The sequence below is a fragment of the Pelodiscus sinensis genome, chromosome 4, assembly GCF_049634645.1.
Source record: "Pelodiscus sinensis isolate JC-2024 chromosome 4, ASM4963464v1, whole genome shotgun sequence".
Classification (NCBI taxonomy): domain Eukaryota; kingdom Metazoa; phylum Chordata; order Testudines; family Trionychidae; genus Pelodiscus; species Pelodiscus sinensis.
In genome coordinates this window covers 122,878,711-122,899,024 of record NC_134714.1, presented here as the reverse complement: position 1 = coordinate 122,899,024, position 20,314 = coordinate 122,878,711, and the positions used below count along the sequence as shown (strand labels likewise).

At 46.0% G+C, this 20,314-nt stretch overlaps 1 protein-coding gene across 1 annotated transcript in view; it reads left to right on the top strand.

Annotated features, from left to right (window-relative positions):
• The window catches only part of LOC112547202 (solute carrier family 9 member C1), a 384,930-nt gene that overhangs the window by 76,849 nt on the left and 287,767 nt on the right, over positions 1 to 20,314 (top strand). Inside the window, exons 6-7 of the mRNA XM_025188925.2 lie at positions 918 to 1,079; positions 18,579 to 18,678. Coding sequence (XP_025044710.1) covers positions 918 to 1,079; positions 18,579 to 18,678 — 262 coding nt within the window. The remainder of the gene's footprint in view (positions 1 to 917; positions 1,080 to 18,578; positions 18,679 to 20,314) is intronic.

Below are 20,314 nucleotides of genomic sequence, written 5' to 3'. Positions count from 1 at the left end.
GGACTTTGAGCTCAGGGGAGGAGACAGGGGAAGGTGGGGCTTGGTATGGGGTCCTGGTGTTCTGGGGAAGTGGGACTTCATAGGATAGGGGATCCTGATTCAGTTTGCTGGGGTTCAGTAGGGTAGGGGGCTTGGTGGGGGAGTCCAGGGGTAAGGAAGCAGGACTTGTCAGGATTAGGGTTAGATGGGCCTTCTTAACCCCAGCTGCTGCTGAGGGGACACTGTATACTGGATTCCTGCTCCCTCCCCCACCCTGATTTCTCATCCCCTTTTCTTCGCCATCCTTCTCCTCTCCCCATTCTTTCCCTACAGCCTCTTCGCTCCTGCCCTTTATTCTCACCTCTCATCCAACTCCACTTGAAGGGCACAGGAAACAGGAAGTATGTGGGGAGAGGACAAGAAAGGGAGGGGAGCGGGCAGCTATCTCTGCAGGGCTCATTGCACTAGGCAACACCCTCCCCCCCACCCCGCCCACCACCACCACCACCACTCCACCTGCCATCAAGAGGGATGGGGACTATGGAGAGAGCTTGCAGGGAGAGGGCAAGGTGAGAAGTGCCTCCAGCAGTGGGTTGGGAAAATGAAACCAAACCTACCCCAATCCACACACTAGCGGGCGGAGGAGAGCCAACAGAGCAGGAAGAGTGCAAAGAAGGTGGGGCAGTAAGGAGGAATAGTACTTTGCCCACCCTTGTTTTTGTAAGTCTTTGAGCTTTTTCTTGCCAAACTAATGTTCTTTTGGAAGCTATGTGGACAGAGATTAGCTGAGCATTTCCTAGTTATTAAATGTTTGGATTTGGTGTTTTTCCCAGAAGGCAAAGGGACAAGTAACTCTTTGCAACAAGAATTTTAACTGCACGTTAATTTTAAAAGTGAAATGCTAATTTGTAATTAAGTCTTATTTTCTTCTTTTACAGTCAAAGAGGTTATTATTAAATTAATATTAAAATTTTTTGCAAGTACCATATTTGGATTTTTGAGTTCAAGACTGATTATATATTGGCTGTCTCATATCTTCAATGATGGGTTAACTGAAGTAATTCTGAGTTTCTCAATGACATACATGATTTTCTTCATTGGTAAGATAAGGACTAACAGTGTCCCTACTAATTCAACAACAAAAAAATGAACATGATTTTCTGAGTTTTTTATGCATATTCAAATAAACTTGTATTTACTGGCAGAGAATGTAGAATTACAGTAACATTAACCTAGCCATGTTTGACCTTTCTTTAACATTATAAACAGAAACACGGTAAATTAAATATTTAACAATAGACCTAGGAATAAATACTAATTAAAAAATGTATGTGACAATCATAGAACACTAGAACTGGAAGGGACCTCGAGAGGTCATCAAATCCAGTCCCCTGCCCTCATGGCAGGACCCAGCACTGTCTTTAGACCATCCCCGATAGATGTCTATCTAACCTTCTCTTAAATATCTCCAGAGATGGAGATTCAACAACCTCCGTAGACAACTTATTCCAGTGATTCATCACCCTGACAATTAGGAAGCTTTTCCTAATGTCCAACCTAAACCTCCCTTGCTGCAGTTTAAGCCCGTTGCTTCTTGCCCTATCCTCAGAAGCTGAGAACAATGTTAGTACTATATTGAGAGCCTTATATTTTGTTGTTTGACTTGAATTTGACCTTTTTAGCTTTAATATTACATTAAAGCATCTTGTATTTATATAGAATTTCTTATTTGTCTGCTTGTAAATTCAAGTGTCTTAGTTACCATGAGTCCAGTTTTGCGGGGTAGAGAGGAATTGAAACGAATAAATGGAAAAACTTTAAACATTTTAAAAAATTTAAGCACTGCAGGTTAATAAATGAAAGTTTTACTGTTCTCATAGTTATGTTACCAAGGCTATGTTGTACATATTTTAAATGTATTATACAAGTTTAAGAAAAATAGTTATATATTAAACTATATTCTTTTTAAAAGAAAAAAGATTACAAAATATGATATATGGTGTTTGCAATAGGGATGTTAAATATCAATTAATTGAATAGTCGAGTAACCTCATGAATTCTTATTAGTTAAATGACTATGCTATAGTTCCTAGGAGCAGGACTGGCAACCAATGCACTCCAGCCTCATTCCCAAGGAGCTTCCTGCCACTCCATGCTGCTGCTAGGTGGGAGCTGGTTCATGAGGGGAGCCAACTTTTTAAAAACCAGCCCCCTTTGTGGACCCACTGCCTGTTGCCCTTTGCTGCAGCCCCTATCTAGGGTGGTCTGAGCTCCTGGACCTGTTGCGAGGTAGAACTGAACTGGGCTTCCTGCAGCCTATTTTCTAATACACTTTAAATGCAGAGCTACAGCAAGAGTAGGTCCTGAAGCTGTCGTAAACCAGAAATGAGTGGGGCTGCTGGCTAGCCTGCTAAAAAATTTACTGGCGGGAAGGAGAGGGAAATGCGTGTAACCGGTAGCATTAACCTATGAGCTTTTGCTCATCAGTTAATCGACTACTCTCTTAAGATCCCTAGTTTGCAAAATAGCCACATAAAGTTTTCAGTGTAAATAAATAGCCTCACGTGGATAGTCAGTATATTGCATACCACTTCTTTTTTGCTTAAATCAGTTTTGGAGAGAAATAAGTAGACAATGAAACTGTACAATTTAGATTTGAGGCTCAAGCTTTCTCTGGTTTTGCTGGGCTTCAAATAAGGTGGATAAGGTGGTGCTCCTGAGTAGGAGTCTTTCTCTTGCATCAGATCTCTCAACTATAATACATAGTGCTCTCAGCGGTAGTTCAAAGCTTCAGCCTCTCTAAAATGGGTTTCTTCATATTCAAGACATAAAAAGGCCACATAATGTTATATAAATAAAACATAGCATCTTGGGGTTCGTGACAATTTGTTCATTTATTCTGAGAGCCTACAAAAATTTTTTACATGCGAATCATAATGTGTAAGTGATATGTACCTGAAGCATTATAAATACACTATAGACACACATTTTTGTAAAACATCTTTTCTCAAAGATGTTTTAAAACTTTTGATTTTGAGAAATTTCCTGCCCTTCTATTGTTGATGGAATAGTGCACACATCCCCTTAAGTTAAAGATTGACATTACCCATTCAGAGAAGAGAGAGGTTTTCTTATTTCTAAAGAGCTGACAAGTTCATTATTCTATTGTACTGATGTTTGCACTTTTAGCGGGCCTATTCATTGTTGTTTTGTTTCTGAAATATTTTACATTGAGGCCAGTCACCTTTTCTATGTGTATCTTTAAGTTTTTCTTTCTGTCTTCTTATCATAGGCAGGGCCCGACAATTAACCTGTAACGAGTAGATTTTAGCCTGGCGTGGCCACGCAGCACGGTCTGTGCATGTGCAGCGCGCGGTAGCTCGTGACTGGCGAGCGAGGCTCGCCGCTGCTTGGTGAGCTCTGATCATAGGTTAAGTTCTTCACTCCAGCCAAACTTTGGTGTGATTCTTCTTTAATAATATCTGACTCCAACTAGGGATGTTAAATATCAGTTAATTGAATAGTCGATTCACCTCATGAATTTTTGTGGGTTACTCAACTATTCTCTAGTACCCGGAGGCAGAGCCAACAGCCAGTGTGCACTGGCTCCACTCCTGAGAAGCCCCCTGCCACTCAACACTGCTGCCACTGTATCATGGGGGGCCAGGCGAGAGCTGGTCCGCAAGGGTAAAAACCAGCTCCCTTTGTGGACCATCTTCCTTTTGCCCTGCACTGCTGCCTCTGATACAGGGGCATCAGCCCCTGTCCAGGGGAGGTCTGAGCTCCTGGACCTGGCGCAAGCCGGGACTGAGCTGTGCTGCCTGCCTGTCTGCCTAGCACTTTAAATGCAGAGCTGCACCAAGGGTAGGTCCTGAACCTATTGCATGCCAGGACTGAACTGGGCTGCTGGCAAGCCTGCTAAAAAAATTACTGGTGGGCTGGAAGGGGGAGAAATGTGTGTAGTTTATAGCATTAATCTATAAGTTTTTGCTTATTGGTTATTTGGTTAATCAACTATTCTATTACATTCCTAACTTGAACAAAGTACCTCTCCACTCTCAACTTAGACTGTGAATTAAATAACAATTATGAGTGAGGTTGCTAGATCACCACCTGAATTTGTGGCCAGAAGTTCTTGCATTTCACTAATCATTTCTGCTTGTTCAAGTATAATTTAAGCAAAATTGTCCTTTGGTTAGAGACTGACATTGTCCGTTTCAGAAATATTCTTTGCTAGTAGGAAAGTAATTTATTTAAATTGAAAATTATGCACTGTACATTTTTTACATAGAAAGATGATATTCTTTGTTGGGCGATTTCCCTGTGAATGCTCTATCTCAGGTGTATGTATATCCCTGCATCATTGATTGGAGAATTTCAGCAACAGTGTCTGTCTCGGTTGTGCCTGCATATGACTGTCTCATGGCACAGTTGTCATCTCATCTATTGTTAGCCTGAGACAGAGCTCCGCAGTGGTGTCCCAACTAGGGATGTTAAATATCGGTTAATTGAATAATTGCCTATCCTAATTCATTCTTATTGCTTAGATGACTATTCCATAATTCCTGAGGGACGTGGCTGGCAGCCATTGTGCTCCGGCCTCACACCTGAGGAGCCCTTGCCGCTCTGCACTGCTTCCTATGCTTCAGGATGCCAGGTGGGAGCTGGTCTATGAAGGGAGACAGTTTAAAAACCAGCTCCCCTTGTGGGCCAGCTGCCTGTCACCATGAGCTGCTTCCTCTGATAAAGATGCAGCAGAGTGGGGTCTGAGCTCCCGGACCTGGCACTAGCCAGAACTGAGCCAGGCTGCCTGCCAGCTGCTAATACACGTGAAATGCAGAGCTGCAGCCAGGGTAGATCCCAGACCCATCGCAAGCCAGGACTGAGCCAGGCTGCTGACCAGCCTGCTAAAAAATTTACTGGTGGTTGGCGGGGGAAGAAGGGAAATGCGTGTAGTCTATAGCAGTAACCTGTAAGTTCTTCATCAAGTGGTGTCCCTGTGGATGCTTCACTCAGGTCTCGGTGCGTGCCTGTGTCGGGTATCAGAGATTTTTGGTAGCAGTGCCCCATACGCCACACCTGCGCACACAGCAGCCCCGCCCCCCCCCCCGCCTCCCCGAGATCCTGTGGAATGCGCACGTGGTGCAAGTCCCATCAGTTCCTTTTCAACTGTCCCTGGCTGAAGACTGAATTCACAGCAGTGCTCTTCTTCCTGACAAGAAAAATTGAAATCCTCTATTATTTTTCGCTCTTTACCTCATAATTTTGTTTAGTTTGACCTTTTTCCGCGTTGACTTCGCTCAAAAGGGGGGAGAGGAGGAAGCGGCAGCCGCTGCAGCTTTTCTTCACCGCAACAATGCTGGGTTCTCCTGGCTTCAAAAAATGTGATTCCTGCAGAGACTCAATGCCTACCTCAGATGGCCATGGCTCATGTGTCAAATGCCTCGAGGAGTCTCGTGGCGCAGAATTGCCATCATTGCTAGAATAGGATGGCAAGGGCAAGAAAAGATCGCAAAACACAGCTCAGAGCTATTCTCTGGGCAAAGTCTCTTCAGTTACCAAGGAACAAACCAGAGCAGGTGCGGGCACAGCAATAGCCCTTGGGTAGGGAAGCTTCATCACCCCACAAAGGGCTTTCCTGGCATGCTCCCTGTCTGAGCTGCCTGGAGCCTCTCATTCCCCGGTGCCATCAGTCTCTGGTACAGTGGAGAAATACAAGTCAGCGCTAGCCAGAAGTGCCCTCATTGCCTGAATATGAAGGCAAGGGCTAGAAAAGACTGCGAAATGCGGCTCAAAACTATTCTGTGGGCAAAGTCTCTTCAGTTACCAAGGGACAAACCAGAGAAGGTGTGGGTACAGCAAAAACCCTCAGGTAAGGTAGTTTCATCCCCTTGCAAAGGCTCTCAAGCCACAAGGGCTTCCCCAGCATGCTCCCTGTCCAAGCTGCCTAGAGCCTCTCGTCTCCCAGTACCATCAGTCTCTGGTACCACAGAGAAATACAAGTCAGTGCCAGCCAGGAGAGCTGAGGCACAAACTAAAACCGCCAGATCAACTGGCACCACTGAGGCAGCAGCTTCAGAAAAGGCACATATGCCTCCTTCATCAGCTCCAGTGAGCTCTTCCTCTGCACCCACTCTGACCGGGCAGAAAGTGCTGCACAAAACATGGCACCTACAAAACTCTCCTCAGTCTTATTCAAGAGGAGTAACTGGCTCACCAAGCTCCATGGCTCGGGCATGCTAACACTTCACAGAGTGACCCCCACTTGCCTACACCTCTATCCCCAATATCTGATTATGGTAGTGGGCATAGGAGCAGTCTTTCATCAGGCCACTCCCTCCTTCTTCGAGTGGAGTCCCCGTGGGTGCTCCATAGTAGGTGCTGGGCTCGCCCTGGCACCACAGATCGGAGACTCTTCAGTAGCAGTACTCGGCCGAACCGCGCATGCGCAGCAGGATCTCATGGTGTTTGTGCTCTTTTCTGTTCTCGCGCAGTCCAGCCCCCGCCAGTTCCTCTCAATCGCCTCAGGCTGCAGATGGAGTGAACTGGTCTCCTCAACCTTCTTCCTCTTACTTCTGCATGAGCTTGTTCTCTTCCTAGTTTCTTCTCCCTTACTCCTGCATATCCCTCTCGTTATCCCCCTAGTACAAAAAAAATAAAAATAAAAAGGTTTTTTCCCTGTTGATAACCAAGTTTTAATCCTGTTTTTATATCTTCCCTAAAGTTTTCTAGAGTTAGTAGTATACATAGTTTATAAAGCCTAACTTGTTGGCTTCTTCATCTAAAAAACAACAACAACAAAAACCCCATTTTAATATTTTGAAGAAATGCTGTCCCCCTTGGGTTTTAAATAATGTGACACTTGCCAAGAGGCAGTGCCTGCCTCGGATGGCCATTCCTCCTGCATTCGCTGTCTGGGAGAGACCCATATCCCTCAAAAATGCCCACATTCCATAAAACTGACTGTGAGGGCCAGATGGGAAAGCTAGATGAGGCTCTGCATGATTTTGTTTGACGAAGCACTTCAGCCAGAAAACTCTGGAGGTGTAGCCTCCTCAGGGAAGCCTCCGAAGCGTAGGGCTTGTTCCCCTACCACAACAATGTCTAAGAGGCACAGGGCATCACCTACGAGATCTCTGCCTGTTACCTCACAAAGCAGAGTCAGTTTGGGAGATAAGCCTGGGACAACCGGCACTTCAAAACCGCGCCCAAAGGCTCCCGCGGTGCCAGAAACAAAGAAACTGGCAAACGACACCAGCAGTGAGATCTACGTCGGTACCGGCCGCATCCTCGGCATGGAGGGAATCTGCGCTGAGAGCACCATTGGCACTGGCAGCTCCGACCTCACCATCGGTGCTGACTACGGCTTCGGTGCGCGATACGACACCGAGCTCAGTGACACAACCCGCTATGGCACTGACTCTGCACATGGTCGGCACCGACGTGGCCAGCACTGCATCAAGTCTTCATCGGTACCGAAGCCGTTCACACTCCTGGTTGTTGATTTTTTCACAGTCACTGTCTCCACTGGCACTGCAGTCCCCCACACTACATGATGCACGCCGGCACCTATCCCCGCATTCTCCAAGGCAAAGGCTACCCTTCACCATTCTTAGCAGCTGCCACAAGTCATCAGCATCATTGTCACCACAGATGCTATTCTGTGTCGCCAACCTCGTCTAGAGTTTCATATGCTCACTCTCATTCACCCTGCTCAATCCGTTCATCTCATTGGGAACAACCCTGGTACTTATTCTGATTGACTTTACTATCGCGACGACCACTACCACTGATACTCCCCCAGTCGACACTCATACTATTACAGGTTTAGGTCTTGCGGAAGGTCATTCTGCGACTGCATATCAACCAGACAGTCCCCAACTCCATCCCCTCCCACTCAAATGGGCCAACCTGCATCTTCTCAACGTCAACCGTCGGAACCTGACAACACGCAGCTTTCCACCATGGAAGACACAACTGCAAGAGGTTTCCCCCATGGACCGCTCCTCTTCATCCCCGGATGAAGCTGTAATCTCAGGAGCTAGCTCCCCACCTGACGACCTTTGTCAATTCCAGGAGCTCTTAAAGAGGGTAGCCATAAGCCAGGAAATCCACTTAGATGAAATAAAGGAGAAGCAACATCGTCTCCTCAAAAACCTTCAGCCTCAAAACAGAGCAAAAATAGCCATACCGCTAGATCAGGCTATACTTGAGGTTGCTGAAGAGATATGGCAGACCCTGGCCTCTGCACCACCGACTAGCAAAAAAGTAGACAGGAAATATTTTGTGCCCCTTAAGGGGATGGAGTTCCTTTTTATCCATCCCCAGCCGAATTCCTTAGTGGTGGATGCAGTACACCAAAGAGCAAAAGCTCCACAATATAGAAATACCGCCGATAAAGACACAAAACGACTAGACTTACTCGGTAGGAAGGTGTATACATCCGTGATGCTCATGCTCTGGTTAGCCAACTACACAGCACACCTTTCTAACCATATCTTCAATAACTTCACAAAGCTTATACCCTTTCTAGACCACTTACTGGAAGCAAAGCAACCCATACTCAGATCAGTCGTCCAGGAAGGCTATACATCAGCCAGAACTGCCCCACAAATAGCTATGGATGTGGTGGGCACAGTAGCAAGATCCACAGTGGTGCTGATGTGACACGCTTCTTAACTTCAATCAGCTACAGTTTCCAAAGATCTGCAGACTAAAGTCGAGGATTTGCCCTTCGACAGAGACAAGCTTTTTCTGAAAAGACTGAAACCGTGCTACACTCGTCCAGGGACTCTCGCAGAACACTTCAGATGTTGGGTGTATATACTCCTCCATACAGGCATCAACGTTATCCTCCATACCAGCGACGCTATGACTATCCTTATGTCCGACACCAATGGCAGAACCAGCAAAGGGCCCTTGACCATCAACGCAACAGACAAAGTCCACAGAGGCATCAAAACCAGGGGAATTGTACCCAGACCCCACTGAATACCAAACAGGCAGGTTTGACGCCTCGATCGAGGGTACGCAGACAAACGCAAATATCGGCAAAAGTCACCATGGTCACCAATATCACCACTGACTGAGGCCCTTTTACCGCCAAAGGGTCTCAATCACCACCGACAAAGAGGTGTTAGAAATAATCCGATCAGGATACTCCATACCCTTCGTCACCATCTCCTCCACCTCCCTTCCCCCACTCCGTCCCTCTTCAGGGACCCATCTCACGAAATCCTACTATGAACTGACGTTGACCACTTCCTCTCCATTGGTGTGATAGAATCAGTCCCTGCACAATTCATAGGCAGGGGATTCTACTCCCATTATTTTCTCACTCAGAAGAAGTCGGGTGGATGGCGACCGATATTAGATCTCCGGAACTTGAACAAGTTCTTACGGAAACGACGTTTCAAAATGGTGACCCTTGCTTCGATAATACCTGTGTTAGATCAAGACGACTGGTTTGTGGCTTTCAACCTCCAGGATGTGTATTTTCACGTCACAATCCACCTGGCACACAGATGATTCTTACGATTCATAGTTGGAACAAATCCCTTCCAATACAGGGTCCTCGCCTTTGGCCTTTCCACTGCCCCCAGGGTATTCTCAGAAATCCTGGCGGTAGTAGTGGCACACCTCCGCCAAGAGGGGGTGATCATATTCCCCTATTTAGGCGACCGCCTACTCAAAGGTTGTTCTTGCACCAATGTTTTCGGTATGCTCAAGGCCACTATGAGAGCTTTCCATTCCCTTGGGCTACTCATCAACAACCAAAAGTCCATTTTTCAACCGACTCGAGTTAGAATTCATCAGTGCCCATAGAGACTCGATTGCCGCAAGAGCTTACTTACCCGTTCAGAGGTTCCAGACCATTGAAGACCTCATAGCAGTTGTTCGAGACAGTCCGTCTGTCCAGATACTTACCTGTCTAAAACTCATGGGTCACACGGCAGTTGCAATTTATGTGGTCCGCTACACCAGACTACATCTTCGCAGCCTTCAGTATTGGCTGGCGACCGTATATAACCACACGAAGCACGACCTCTACAGATCAAGTATCAGAGGGGTAGCCGTGTTAGTCTGAATCTGCAAAAGCGACGAGGAGTCCTATGGCACCTTATAGACTAACTGAAGTGTAGGAGCATAAGCTTTCGTGGGCAAAGACCCACTTCGTCAGTTGCATGCATCTGACGAAGTGGGTCTTTGCCCACGAAAGCTTATGCTCCTACACTTCAGTTAGTCTATAAGGTGCCACAGGACTCCTCGTCGCTTCTACAGGTCAGTGACCCCTCCACCATCTGTTATCCAGTCATTCCAGTAGTGGACCAACCACGCAAACCTTCTTGCCGGCATGCCTTTTCACGCATAACAACCCTCCCGTCACATAACCACCTTCTGGGCTGGGGAACGCAGATGGACAAAATGTCAATCCAAGGCCACTGGTCACTTTCTGAGACACAATTCCATATAAATGTCCTGGAACTCCGGGCAATCTTCAATGCCTGCAGATCTTTCCTCAGTCACATCTGCAATACCACTGTGAGGATCTTCAGAGACAACGTCGCTTCATTGTATTATGTGAATCGCCAAGGTGGAGTTTGCTCCCACTCCTTCTGCACAGAAGCAATCTGTTTTTGGAACTGGTGCATTTGTCACGGCATAACACCAGTGGCCTCTTACTTGCCTGGCATCATGAACATTCGTGCAGACTCTCTTAGCAGAAATTTTGCACCGGAGTATGAGTGGGAATTGCACGACGGAGTCCTCCATATTCTCTTCCAAAGGTGGGGTACTCCCCTAATAGACCTTTTTGCCATGCGTCACAACAGAAAATGCCAAAAGTTCTTTTCCAGAGCCAGACTCGGTTCAGGCTCCCTTGGTGACGCATTTCTCCTCAACTGGAGTGGATCTCTCCTCTATGCCTTCCCACCTACAGTTCTCATTCCCAAAGTTCTGCAGAAAATCAAAACATATGGCGCCACAGTCATATTAATAGCACCAGCATGGGCTCATCAGCACTGGTTTACCTTCCTTCGGCGCATGTCACCATGCAGACCATATCAGTTGCCAACCCTTCCGAACCTCCTCACTCAGAATCAAGGGACACTACAACATCTACAAATAATACCTTGTGACTCACGGCATGGCTCCTAGTTGGCTGAATCCTGCCGAATCCCTTTGCTCTACTCAGGTTCAAATCGTACTCATTCACAGTAGAAGGCAGACAACCAGAAATACTTACCTCTCAAAATGGCGCAGATCTGCCTCCTGGTGTGCTATGCAGCAACTGCTCCCTTATTTCCCTCCACTTCACCGTGTCCTCGACTACCTGCTACATCTAAAAGACACAGGCCTAGCATCAGCTTCTCTGAGTTCATTTAGCGGCAATTTCAGCCTTAAGACAGCCTATCGACGGCACCTCCCTTTTCGCCCACCCAACTACCAAGAGGCTCATGAAAGGCCTTTTGAACATAAGTCCCCCTTGTTAATCCGTTCCCCCAGTATGGAACTTGGATGTTGTTCTGAGTGCCTTAATCACTTTGCCATTCGAACCACTAGCAACCATACCTTTGCGCACCTTAACCATGAAACTAGCCTTCCTTCTCGCAGTTACATCAGTACGCAGAGTCAGCGAGCTATCAGCACTAATAGCAACACCACTGTACACTATCTTCTATAAAACCGGGGTAGTCCTAAGGCCTCATCCAGCATTTATACCAAAAGTTTGTTCGTTCTTCCACATCAACGAACCTATTCTGCCGTCCTTTTACCCTGAGCATCACTCCTCACCATGTGAAACTACTCTCCATACACTGGACGTTCGTAGAACCCTCGCTTTTTGTATAGATCGCACAAGAAGTTTTAGGAAAACCGACCATCTAATTGTCTCTAGCCGACAAAACTAAGGGGCAACCTTTATCATCCCACCATATTTCTAAAATCATAACCACATGCATAACACAGTCTATTGCCACCAAGGGTTTATCACTTCCAATGCAACCCCAAGCACATTCTACACAAGCAATGGCAGCATCAACAGCCTTCCTCAAGGGCCTTTCTCTGAAAGACATTTGCAGGGCTGACACTTGGTCTTCACACGATACCTTTGTCAAACACTACGCAATCCAACAAAAATGGCTCTCAGACCCTGCGGTGGTGTCAGCAGTGCTCTGATCAGTGGAGAAATAGGGACTCCGTATCCCACCTTCTGGCTTGTGAGGGTACTGCTGCTCAGTCACCTACTGTGGAGCACCCACAGGGACTCCACTCGAAGAAGAAAGCGAAGTTACTCACCTCGGTGCAGTAACTGTCGTTCTTTGAGATGGTCCCCATGTGTGCTCCACTATCCACCCTTCTTCCCACTTCGGAGTCTCTCTCCCTTTCTCCTGTTTGCAGATTCCGAGGCAGCCTCGAGGAAGTGGCAGGGGCCAGATCGCGCGAGCACAGAAAAGAGTGCAGATGCCATGAGATGCTGCCGTGCATGCGTGGTCCAGCTGAGTACTGCTACTGAAGAGTCTCCGATCTGCGGCACTGGGGCAAACCTAGCACCTAATGTGGAGCACCCACAGGGACCATCTTGAAGAATGACAGTAACTGCACTGAGGTGAGTAACTTTGCTTTCTCCATCGCTAGCTTCCTGGCATGCATACAGGGCATCTCAGTGGAGTCCCGGGATACATGGTAAGAGTACCGACAGTGGTCCTCCCATATCTACTATTCAAGGCACACAGCCTCTACATCCCAGCAATTCTGCATCTGTAGGCACTCATCAACAACCTCTGCATGCTCCTCACCTGCTTACCCACCCTCAGTAATTTCTCAAGCAGGTTCCAGTGAGCATGATAACCAACCTCAGTCAGATTCAGAGAGTCCCTCACATGAACCCAGATCCAGGCAGGGGGAAGCAGTATTCCAGATCTTGCCTTCTCCTCCGGCAGATGATCTGAAACATTTTCAGGAACTTTTCAAATGGGTAGCACAACCACAGGCCATTACATTACAAGAGGTGCAGGACAAACAATACAAATTACTCACCATATTACAACCCTCAGCATCCTCGAAGATAGCTTTACCCATCAATGAAGCTATTCTTGAATCTTTGGATGCTTTGTGGTAAAATTCAGCCTCTGTTCTGCTCACAAAACGCACAGCGGACAGAAAATATTTTGTTCCTGCAAAGGACATGGACTTTCTATTTGCGCACCTTCAGCCAAATTCGCTGTTGGTGGACTCTGAAACAGAATTTAAATCTGTGCCCCATGAGAGAGAACACAAACGGCTAGACACCTTGTGCCGCAAAGTGAACTCTTCTGCCACACTTCAGGGCCATATATCTAATTATACAGCACTATTGGCTAATTACGATTATGCCAATTATGCCAAATTACAAGTCTTGCTACAAGACTTCCCTGAAAACAAGCGACCTCACCTCCAATCCATCATTAAGGAGGGTTTATCAATAGCTAAAATAGCTCTTAAGGCCGCTATGGATCTTGCAGACACCGTAGCTAGAGTCACAGCTACAGCCATAGTAACGCGCAGGGCCTCGTGGCTGCAGTCATAAGGAGTACCAAAGGAATTACAACACAAGTGAGATGCAAAAAAATAACTCCTCTAACCCTCCCCCCCCATCTCACTAATGTGGCCCCAACTGTGGTGGTGGGAGCAGAGGACATGGTACTGGGGAAGGGTGTTAGTGGGTGCTGGGGCAGGGGACAGGGTGCCAGTGGGGACAAGGGTCAGGGGACAGGGTGTCAATGGGTTCTGCTGCAGGGGACAGGGTGTCAGTTCTGCTAAAGGGGACGGGGTGTCAGTTCTGCTGAAGGGGACAGGGAGTCCCCAGCACGCACCTCCCCTGGGGACTCCTCCCCCCCAGAGGAGAGAAGTCTGGTCGCGCGCCTCTTCTCAGGACTTCTAACCCCCTGCCCATGTGGAGGAGGGAAGCCCCAGCGTGCGCCTCCTCTGGGGATTCCTTCCCCCTCCCGCCTGTAGAGGAGGGAAGCCTGGGCATGCGCCTCTTAATGGGACTTCTAAACCTCCCTCCCCCTCGGTGTGGGGACTCCTACCTCCCTCCACACAGAGAGTCCCCGGCGCACCACAGACCTGCTTTGTGGTACCGCTCTGGCTGTTTGGGGGAGGGGGAGCAGCTTGTGCACTTCCTAAAACCCCAGAAGTTGTGCACAGCTTCTGGACTTCCATCCACCCTGCAGGAAGCTGGCAGTACCTCCCTCGTTGCTGGAGGTGGATAGTGGGGCTTCTTCGGGGTGGGGGATAAGAGGGGGGTCCCGAACGCTTCACAATCGACTGGTGTCAGCCAATGGTCAGGGCAGTGTGTGGTACGTGTGTGTGTGCGTTTGTGTTATACGCCCAAGTCTTCAACTGCTAAGATCGAGATCCCTTTGCAGCGGGCAGCCTAGGAAAGGCTGATGGGCGCCCTAAAGTTTTACACCCGAGTCTTCAACTGCTAGGACCAGGGTCCCTACACAGCGGGCAGCCTAGAGAAGGCTGACGGATGCCCCAAGGGTGTGCAGGGAGAGCTCATTTCATCCGTGTCTTTAGCTGCTAGGACCGGGGTCCCTTCACAGAGGGCAGCCTAGGGAAGGCTGACGGATACCCCAAAGGGTCTGTCCTGTGGAGGCAACAGGACCCAAACGCCCAGCTCTCCCTCGCTGTGTCTGCCCTATTACCGGCTGGAATTCTTTTAATTGCGTCTGGTTCTGTTACAGCAACTGAAGGAGTCAGGTTAAAGCTTAAACAGTTACAGGTTTATTAAAGAAGCTTATAAATCATATGGTTACAATGGCTATTGTTCTATTTCTTAACTGCTAGCAAATATAGATCTTAAAAGTGGTTACAAAGAAAATAAAGATAGAAAATAAGAACAGTAATGGTACCAAGTGACAGCTTAATCTCTAAAGAGCTCTAATTCTATGTATATACTTAAACAAAGGACACATACAGGTACAATTTTTACCCCCTTCTGTGCCTCTCAAATCCAACGGGTCAAGCCAGGGCTGGTCCCTCAATTCCTAGGAAAGACGAATACGAGGTGCGTGTCCCTGTGGAACCTCGGGAGGCCAATCACCTAATCCGACCAGCAGATAGATGGTAGATTGACGCTCAGAGTGAGTGTGCTGCTGGGCCCATCTTTTATACCCATAGGGGCACGTATTCTAGGAGAACACTGTTCCTCGCAAGAGTGTCCCCACTGTGCCAAACTTAAGGCCAGAACTCATAGGGACTGGGCTCATGGCCTCAAACTCACCCTTATGGAAAAGAAGGCACACCCAGCTTCTGACCTGGGAAGACAGCCTAGGGAGGTACATTCATCCCCAGGCTCACTTCAGGGCAAGAAGGCACCCAAAAAGAGGAGTTCCTCTGTGCCCCATAACCAGCCCTCCTTGAGAAAACAGTCTCCGCCTAAATCATTGGCGCAGAGATTTCACAGCACATGCCAAGGGCCGCAACTTACATGTGGTTGCAAATACATGCAAATATATATATGCAAATGTATGCAAAGAGCTTATTTCACACTGATGGGCATGAATACAAAGATTAAGGCAAGACTACACAACACACATGGGCGGCCCGTCCATATAGGCGAACTAGGCGGTTGCCTAGGGTGCCAAATGGTGGCGCAATATCATTGAGGGGTTTGGAGGTGGGGGCGCCAATTGCATGGTTTGCCTAGGGCCCCAGTTGCTCGCAGCTAGTCTAGGGACGACCCTGAACACACAGGCCTCATTTAAGTACGTTCTGGTGATATTAATAAAATACAGTATTTACCCGATTTCCATCCATATGACAGCACTTTTAACGAGCAATTACAGTCCAAGAATTTAAGTATTAAAACACATATTAACAGAAAACCATTATATTGACCTTTTTTTTGTTTTGGCTCCCAGCTGCCGGCCAGGTGTTGAGCCCCACGTAAACTGAAACTGCACTGCAGGCCACAAACAAACGGGCCATGTGCCGCCTGTTGAGTAGCCCTGACTTAGCATGAGTTTAAAACACCATTTAACTTGAGCTAGAGATTTTTATCAGGTCTGGGGCAATGATTGAGTTGTATCTTTAGCTAATACAGGTTGAACCTCTCTAATCCGGCACCCTTGGAACCTGACTAGTTCCTAATGAGAGAATTTTCCAAATGAGGGGAGGTCAGTATTGTCTAGCTGCATTACCAACACTCCCACTGCTTACTGGGCTGTCAGAGGACTTTTAGGGGCAAATTAGAGCTAAATAATGGCACAGAACATTGAGAGCAAGGACTGATGGCTGTAAATAAACTTTATGGGACTGCAGGAAGCTTAGCCACACCCATGAAAGATAATTGCAGGACAATGTAGCACTTTAAAGACTAACAAGATGGTTTATTAGATGATGAGCTTTCGTGGGCCAGACCCACTTCCTCAGATCAAATAGTGGAAGAAAATGGTCACAACCATATATACCAAAGGATCCAATTAAAAAAAACGAACACATATGAAAAGGACAAATCACATTTCAGAACAGGAGGGGGATGCGGGGGGGGGGGGGGGGAGGAAGGAAGGTAAGTGTCTGTGAATTGACGATATTAGAGGTGGGGAGAGTGGGATGTTTGTGAGTTAATGGTATTAGAGGTGATAATTGGGAAAGCTATCTTGATAATGTGTAAGATAGTTCAAGTGTTTGTTCAATCCTCTTTGGAGAGTGTCGAATTTTAACATGAATGACAGTTCAGAGGATTCCCTTTCAAGTGCAGATGTAAAAGGTCTTTGTAGCAGAATGCAGGTGGTTAAGTCATTGAGAGAGTGTCCTTTCTGGTTAAAATGGCAAGAAACTGTTTTTTCTTTGTGATCTTGTCTGATATCTGTTTTGTGGGCATTAATCCTTTGGCAAAGTGTCTGAGATGTTTGTCCAATGTACATAGGAGACGGACACTTTCGAAACATGATAGCATAGATTATATTTCTGGATGCGCAGGAATATGTGTTCTTGATCTTATAACTCACTTGGTTAGGTCCAATAATGGTATCAGCAGAATAAATATGTGGACAAAGCTGGCAACGGGGTTTGTTGCAAGGGAAGGTACCAGGGTTGGTATTAGTGTGGTATGTCCTGTGGTTGTTGGTAAGAATCATCTTGAGGTTAGGTGGTTGTCTATAGGAGACTATGGGTCTGTCTCCCAGAGCCTCTTGGAGTATGGCATCCTGTTCCAGTATAGGCTGTAGTTTATTGATAATGTGTTGGACAGGTTTAAGTTGGGGGTTGTAGGTGATGACAAGTGGTGTTCTATTGTTGGTTTTCTTGGGTCTGTCTTGAAGTAGATGGTTTCTAGGTATTCATCTGGCTCTTTCAATTTGCTTTTTTATTTCTCCGGGTGGGTAGTTGAGGTTTATAAATGCTTGGTAGAGATCCTGAAGCTTCTGGTCTCTGTCAGTGGGATTAGAGCAGATGCGGTTGTATCGAAGGGCTTGGCTATAGACGATGGATCGTGTGGTGTGTTTTGGATGGGAGCTGGAAGCATGTAGGTAACTGTATGAGTCGGTGGGTTTTCTGTAGAGAGTGGTGTCTAATTTTCCATTGTTGATTTGTACTGTGGTGTCCAGGAAGTACAAACATCCCACTCTCCCCACCTCTAATATCGTCAATTCACAGACACTTACCTGGACTAGAGAGTTTCACCTGTACTACACTGAAGATAAGCCCTTAGTTAGGAGGAATTGGTGAGAGATTTACTACCATTTATCCTGATCGATCACCTTTTGTATTATAATCTCTGTTTGTTCAAGTGTTTAGCTATCTCCTGGGAGTTTGCAGCAGGATCAACATTGTTATTTCTTCTAGTGTATAGACCTTAAAAGTTGTGTGTGTAATTTTACTCCTGAATTCTCTGAACTGATGTCATTACTTGCGTCAATTCTACCTTGGAAATTGTCCTCATTGATTCCAGTAAGCATGCAATAATAACAGTGATAGGCTGTAGTGTAATTCCTATAAGAGACAAAGTTTCCAGAGGCTCAGATTTCCTCTGTCTTGATTTGAGCATAGTTTGACTGATTTGCGTGTTAAGATTGCCTGAAAATTTAAACTAATGAAATTACAATTTTTTTTGACAGTACTGGTTATAGAGTTCTAATTAAATTTCTTTTCAGATCACTATGCTGCTACTGAAAAATTAAAGTGAGAGGGAGATAAAATTTTGTTAGACTAGCGAGAAATCAAAATGCAATATACCCCTTAATATCTCAGCAATTACAAATAACTAAATACTATTTATTTCCAGATCTGTGATGATATCATTTATAACGGCAGTAAAGCAATAAATAAAATAAAGTAGCCAGGATAGTTTTAGTATAGTTAAAATTCAAGATAAATAATTGGTTTAAGAATGTAATTATAAAGGGAAGAATTTAATGAATTATATGTTTTTTTTTATTGCTAAATTTTTTCCCTATTTTCCCCCAACTGTACACATAACACATTTTAAAATTTCTCCAAAATCAAACTTAATGTAATTATTTTAAGTAGTCAAGTCTAATTGTGAATTAAAACACAGTTTGTCACCTACAGTAAATTAATAGGATTTAATGTACTTGTTTTTTTTTCTTTAGCTGAGTGGATTGGAATGTCTGGAGTTATTTCTCTCACTGTGTTGGGAATTCTGTTAGATTCTGTAAGCTTTAGTCCAGGTGTTGATGAATTTATCTTTAGGTGAGTATTTACTTCCATTTTAAATTAATTTATTTTATGTCCTTCAAAATATATCTTGTTCCTCCTTACGGTGTCCGGAGAGGATACTTTGTTTGCAGGAAGACTAATCTGAACAATACTGGACCTATACAGCGAGTTAAGTCTGCTTTCAGTGGGGTTCATTCATACTGAAATTAGCATTCTGGTTAAAACAGAGAGCAAAGTAACTTTAATCCCTTCCAGCTTTCTGGAAGGAGCATATGTGGAGGTGGTTCTTCGAGAAGTGTCCCTGTGGGAGCTTCACTTTAGGTGTTTGTATGCTGCTATTCTTGTAATCGGAGATTTGTGGTCACAGTACCTGTTTGGATTGCACATACATAGTCCCTGTCTTGGGCTACCTTGAGTGGTGGCACTGTGCAGCCAACCTCTTCCTCAGTTCTTCGAGAGAGATGTTCTGGGGGGTGCTCCACATTAGGTCGGTGTGCTGCTCTCGAGCATTTTCTCCGGAGTTTGCAGAGCAGTGTCCCTGGGGCTGTGCAAGGACATGTGTCAAGCTGCACACTCCTCCTGTGCAGGCATCACACGTGTGAAAAACCTCTCCCCTTCCATTCAGTTCCTTCTCCATTGCTTTGGGTCACAGACGGAGCTTGGCAGTGTTCCCAACCTTGTTCCGTATTTTAGATAAGTAAATCACTTTCCCTTCCCTCTCCCCGGTTCTTACCTCTAGTTAGAGAGTTAGTCCCTTGTTAGCTGTTAATTAAAAATAAAAAAACCCAAAAACATTTTCTTCCAAGCTTTTTTCTCTCCATAGATAGTTTTAGTAAGTGCCAACCCCAGATCCCCAGGTTTTAAGTGCTGTTATTCCTGTAAAGACCTTACTCCTGTGTCAGACAGACACGCTCAATGTGTTCGTTGCCTTGGTGAGGCTCGTGTCTCACAGAAATGCCCTCATTGCACCAAACTATAAGAGAGAGTGTGGTGTGACAGAGACCTATGCATCAAGCTGATTTTTCTTGAAAAATCACTAAGACCAGCCTCAGATCTGGGCCAACAATCTGATAAGCCCCAGGTGCAAAAGGACAAGAAATCTTTAAAGAAATGTTCCATTTCATTGCCTCAGCTGTACCCCTGGGTGGTGCATGCGCTGGCCAAGACAGCAACTTGCTTCCTAACTGCCTAGACTGCCCATGCGCCCTCCCCCTTCAGTTCCTTCTCTACCGCCACCAGCTTCAGAGGGAACCTTCATCTCTCCTGACAACATTTTCTCTCAGTTTTCCCTACTAGAATTAGACCCTTCTCTCATAATTAGTTGTTGTTTCTTCATTACAGTTGTTTTAGTGTTAGAGTTCTCCTGTTAACGTAAATAGTTTTCTCCTTACGGACACTTCACTTTAAACCACGGCACTGCTCTCTCTCTCTCTCTCTCTCTCTCTCTCTCTCTCTCTCTCAAAAAAGACTGCAATTGACAGTTACAACTAACATAAAGAACTAAAGAGCTAGAACAACAAATTCAACCATGAGACAACCAGACAAACCGGGCTTTTACCTTCCTAGACCGGGGGAAAAAAGGGAAAGAAGAAAGAAAACAGAATAAAAGAACTATAAGAGAACCCCTATCACAACAGTACCTTCACTTTGGTGTAACAATGCTAGGATC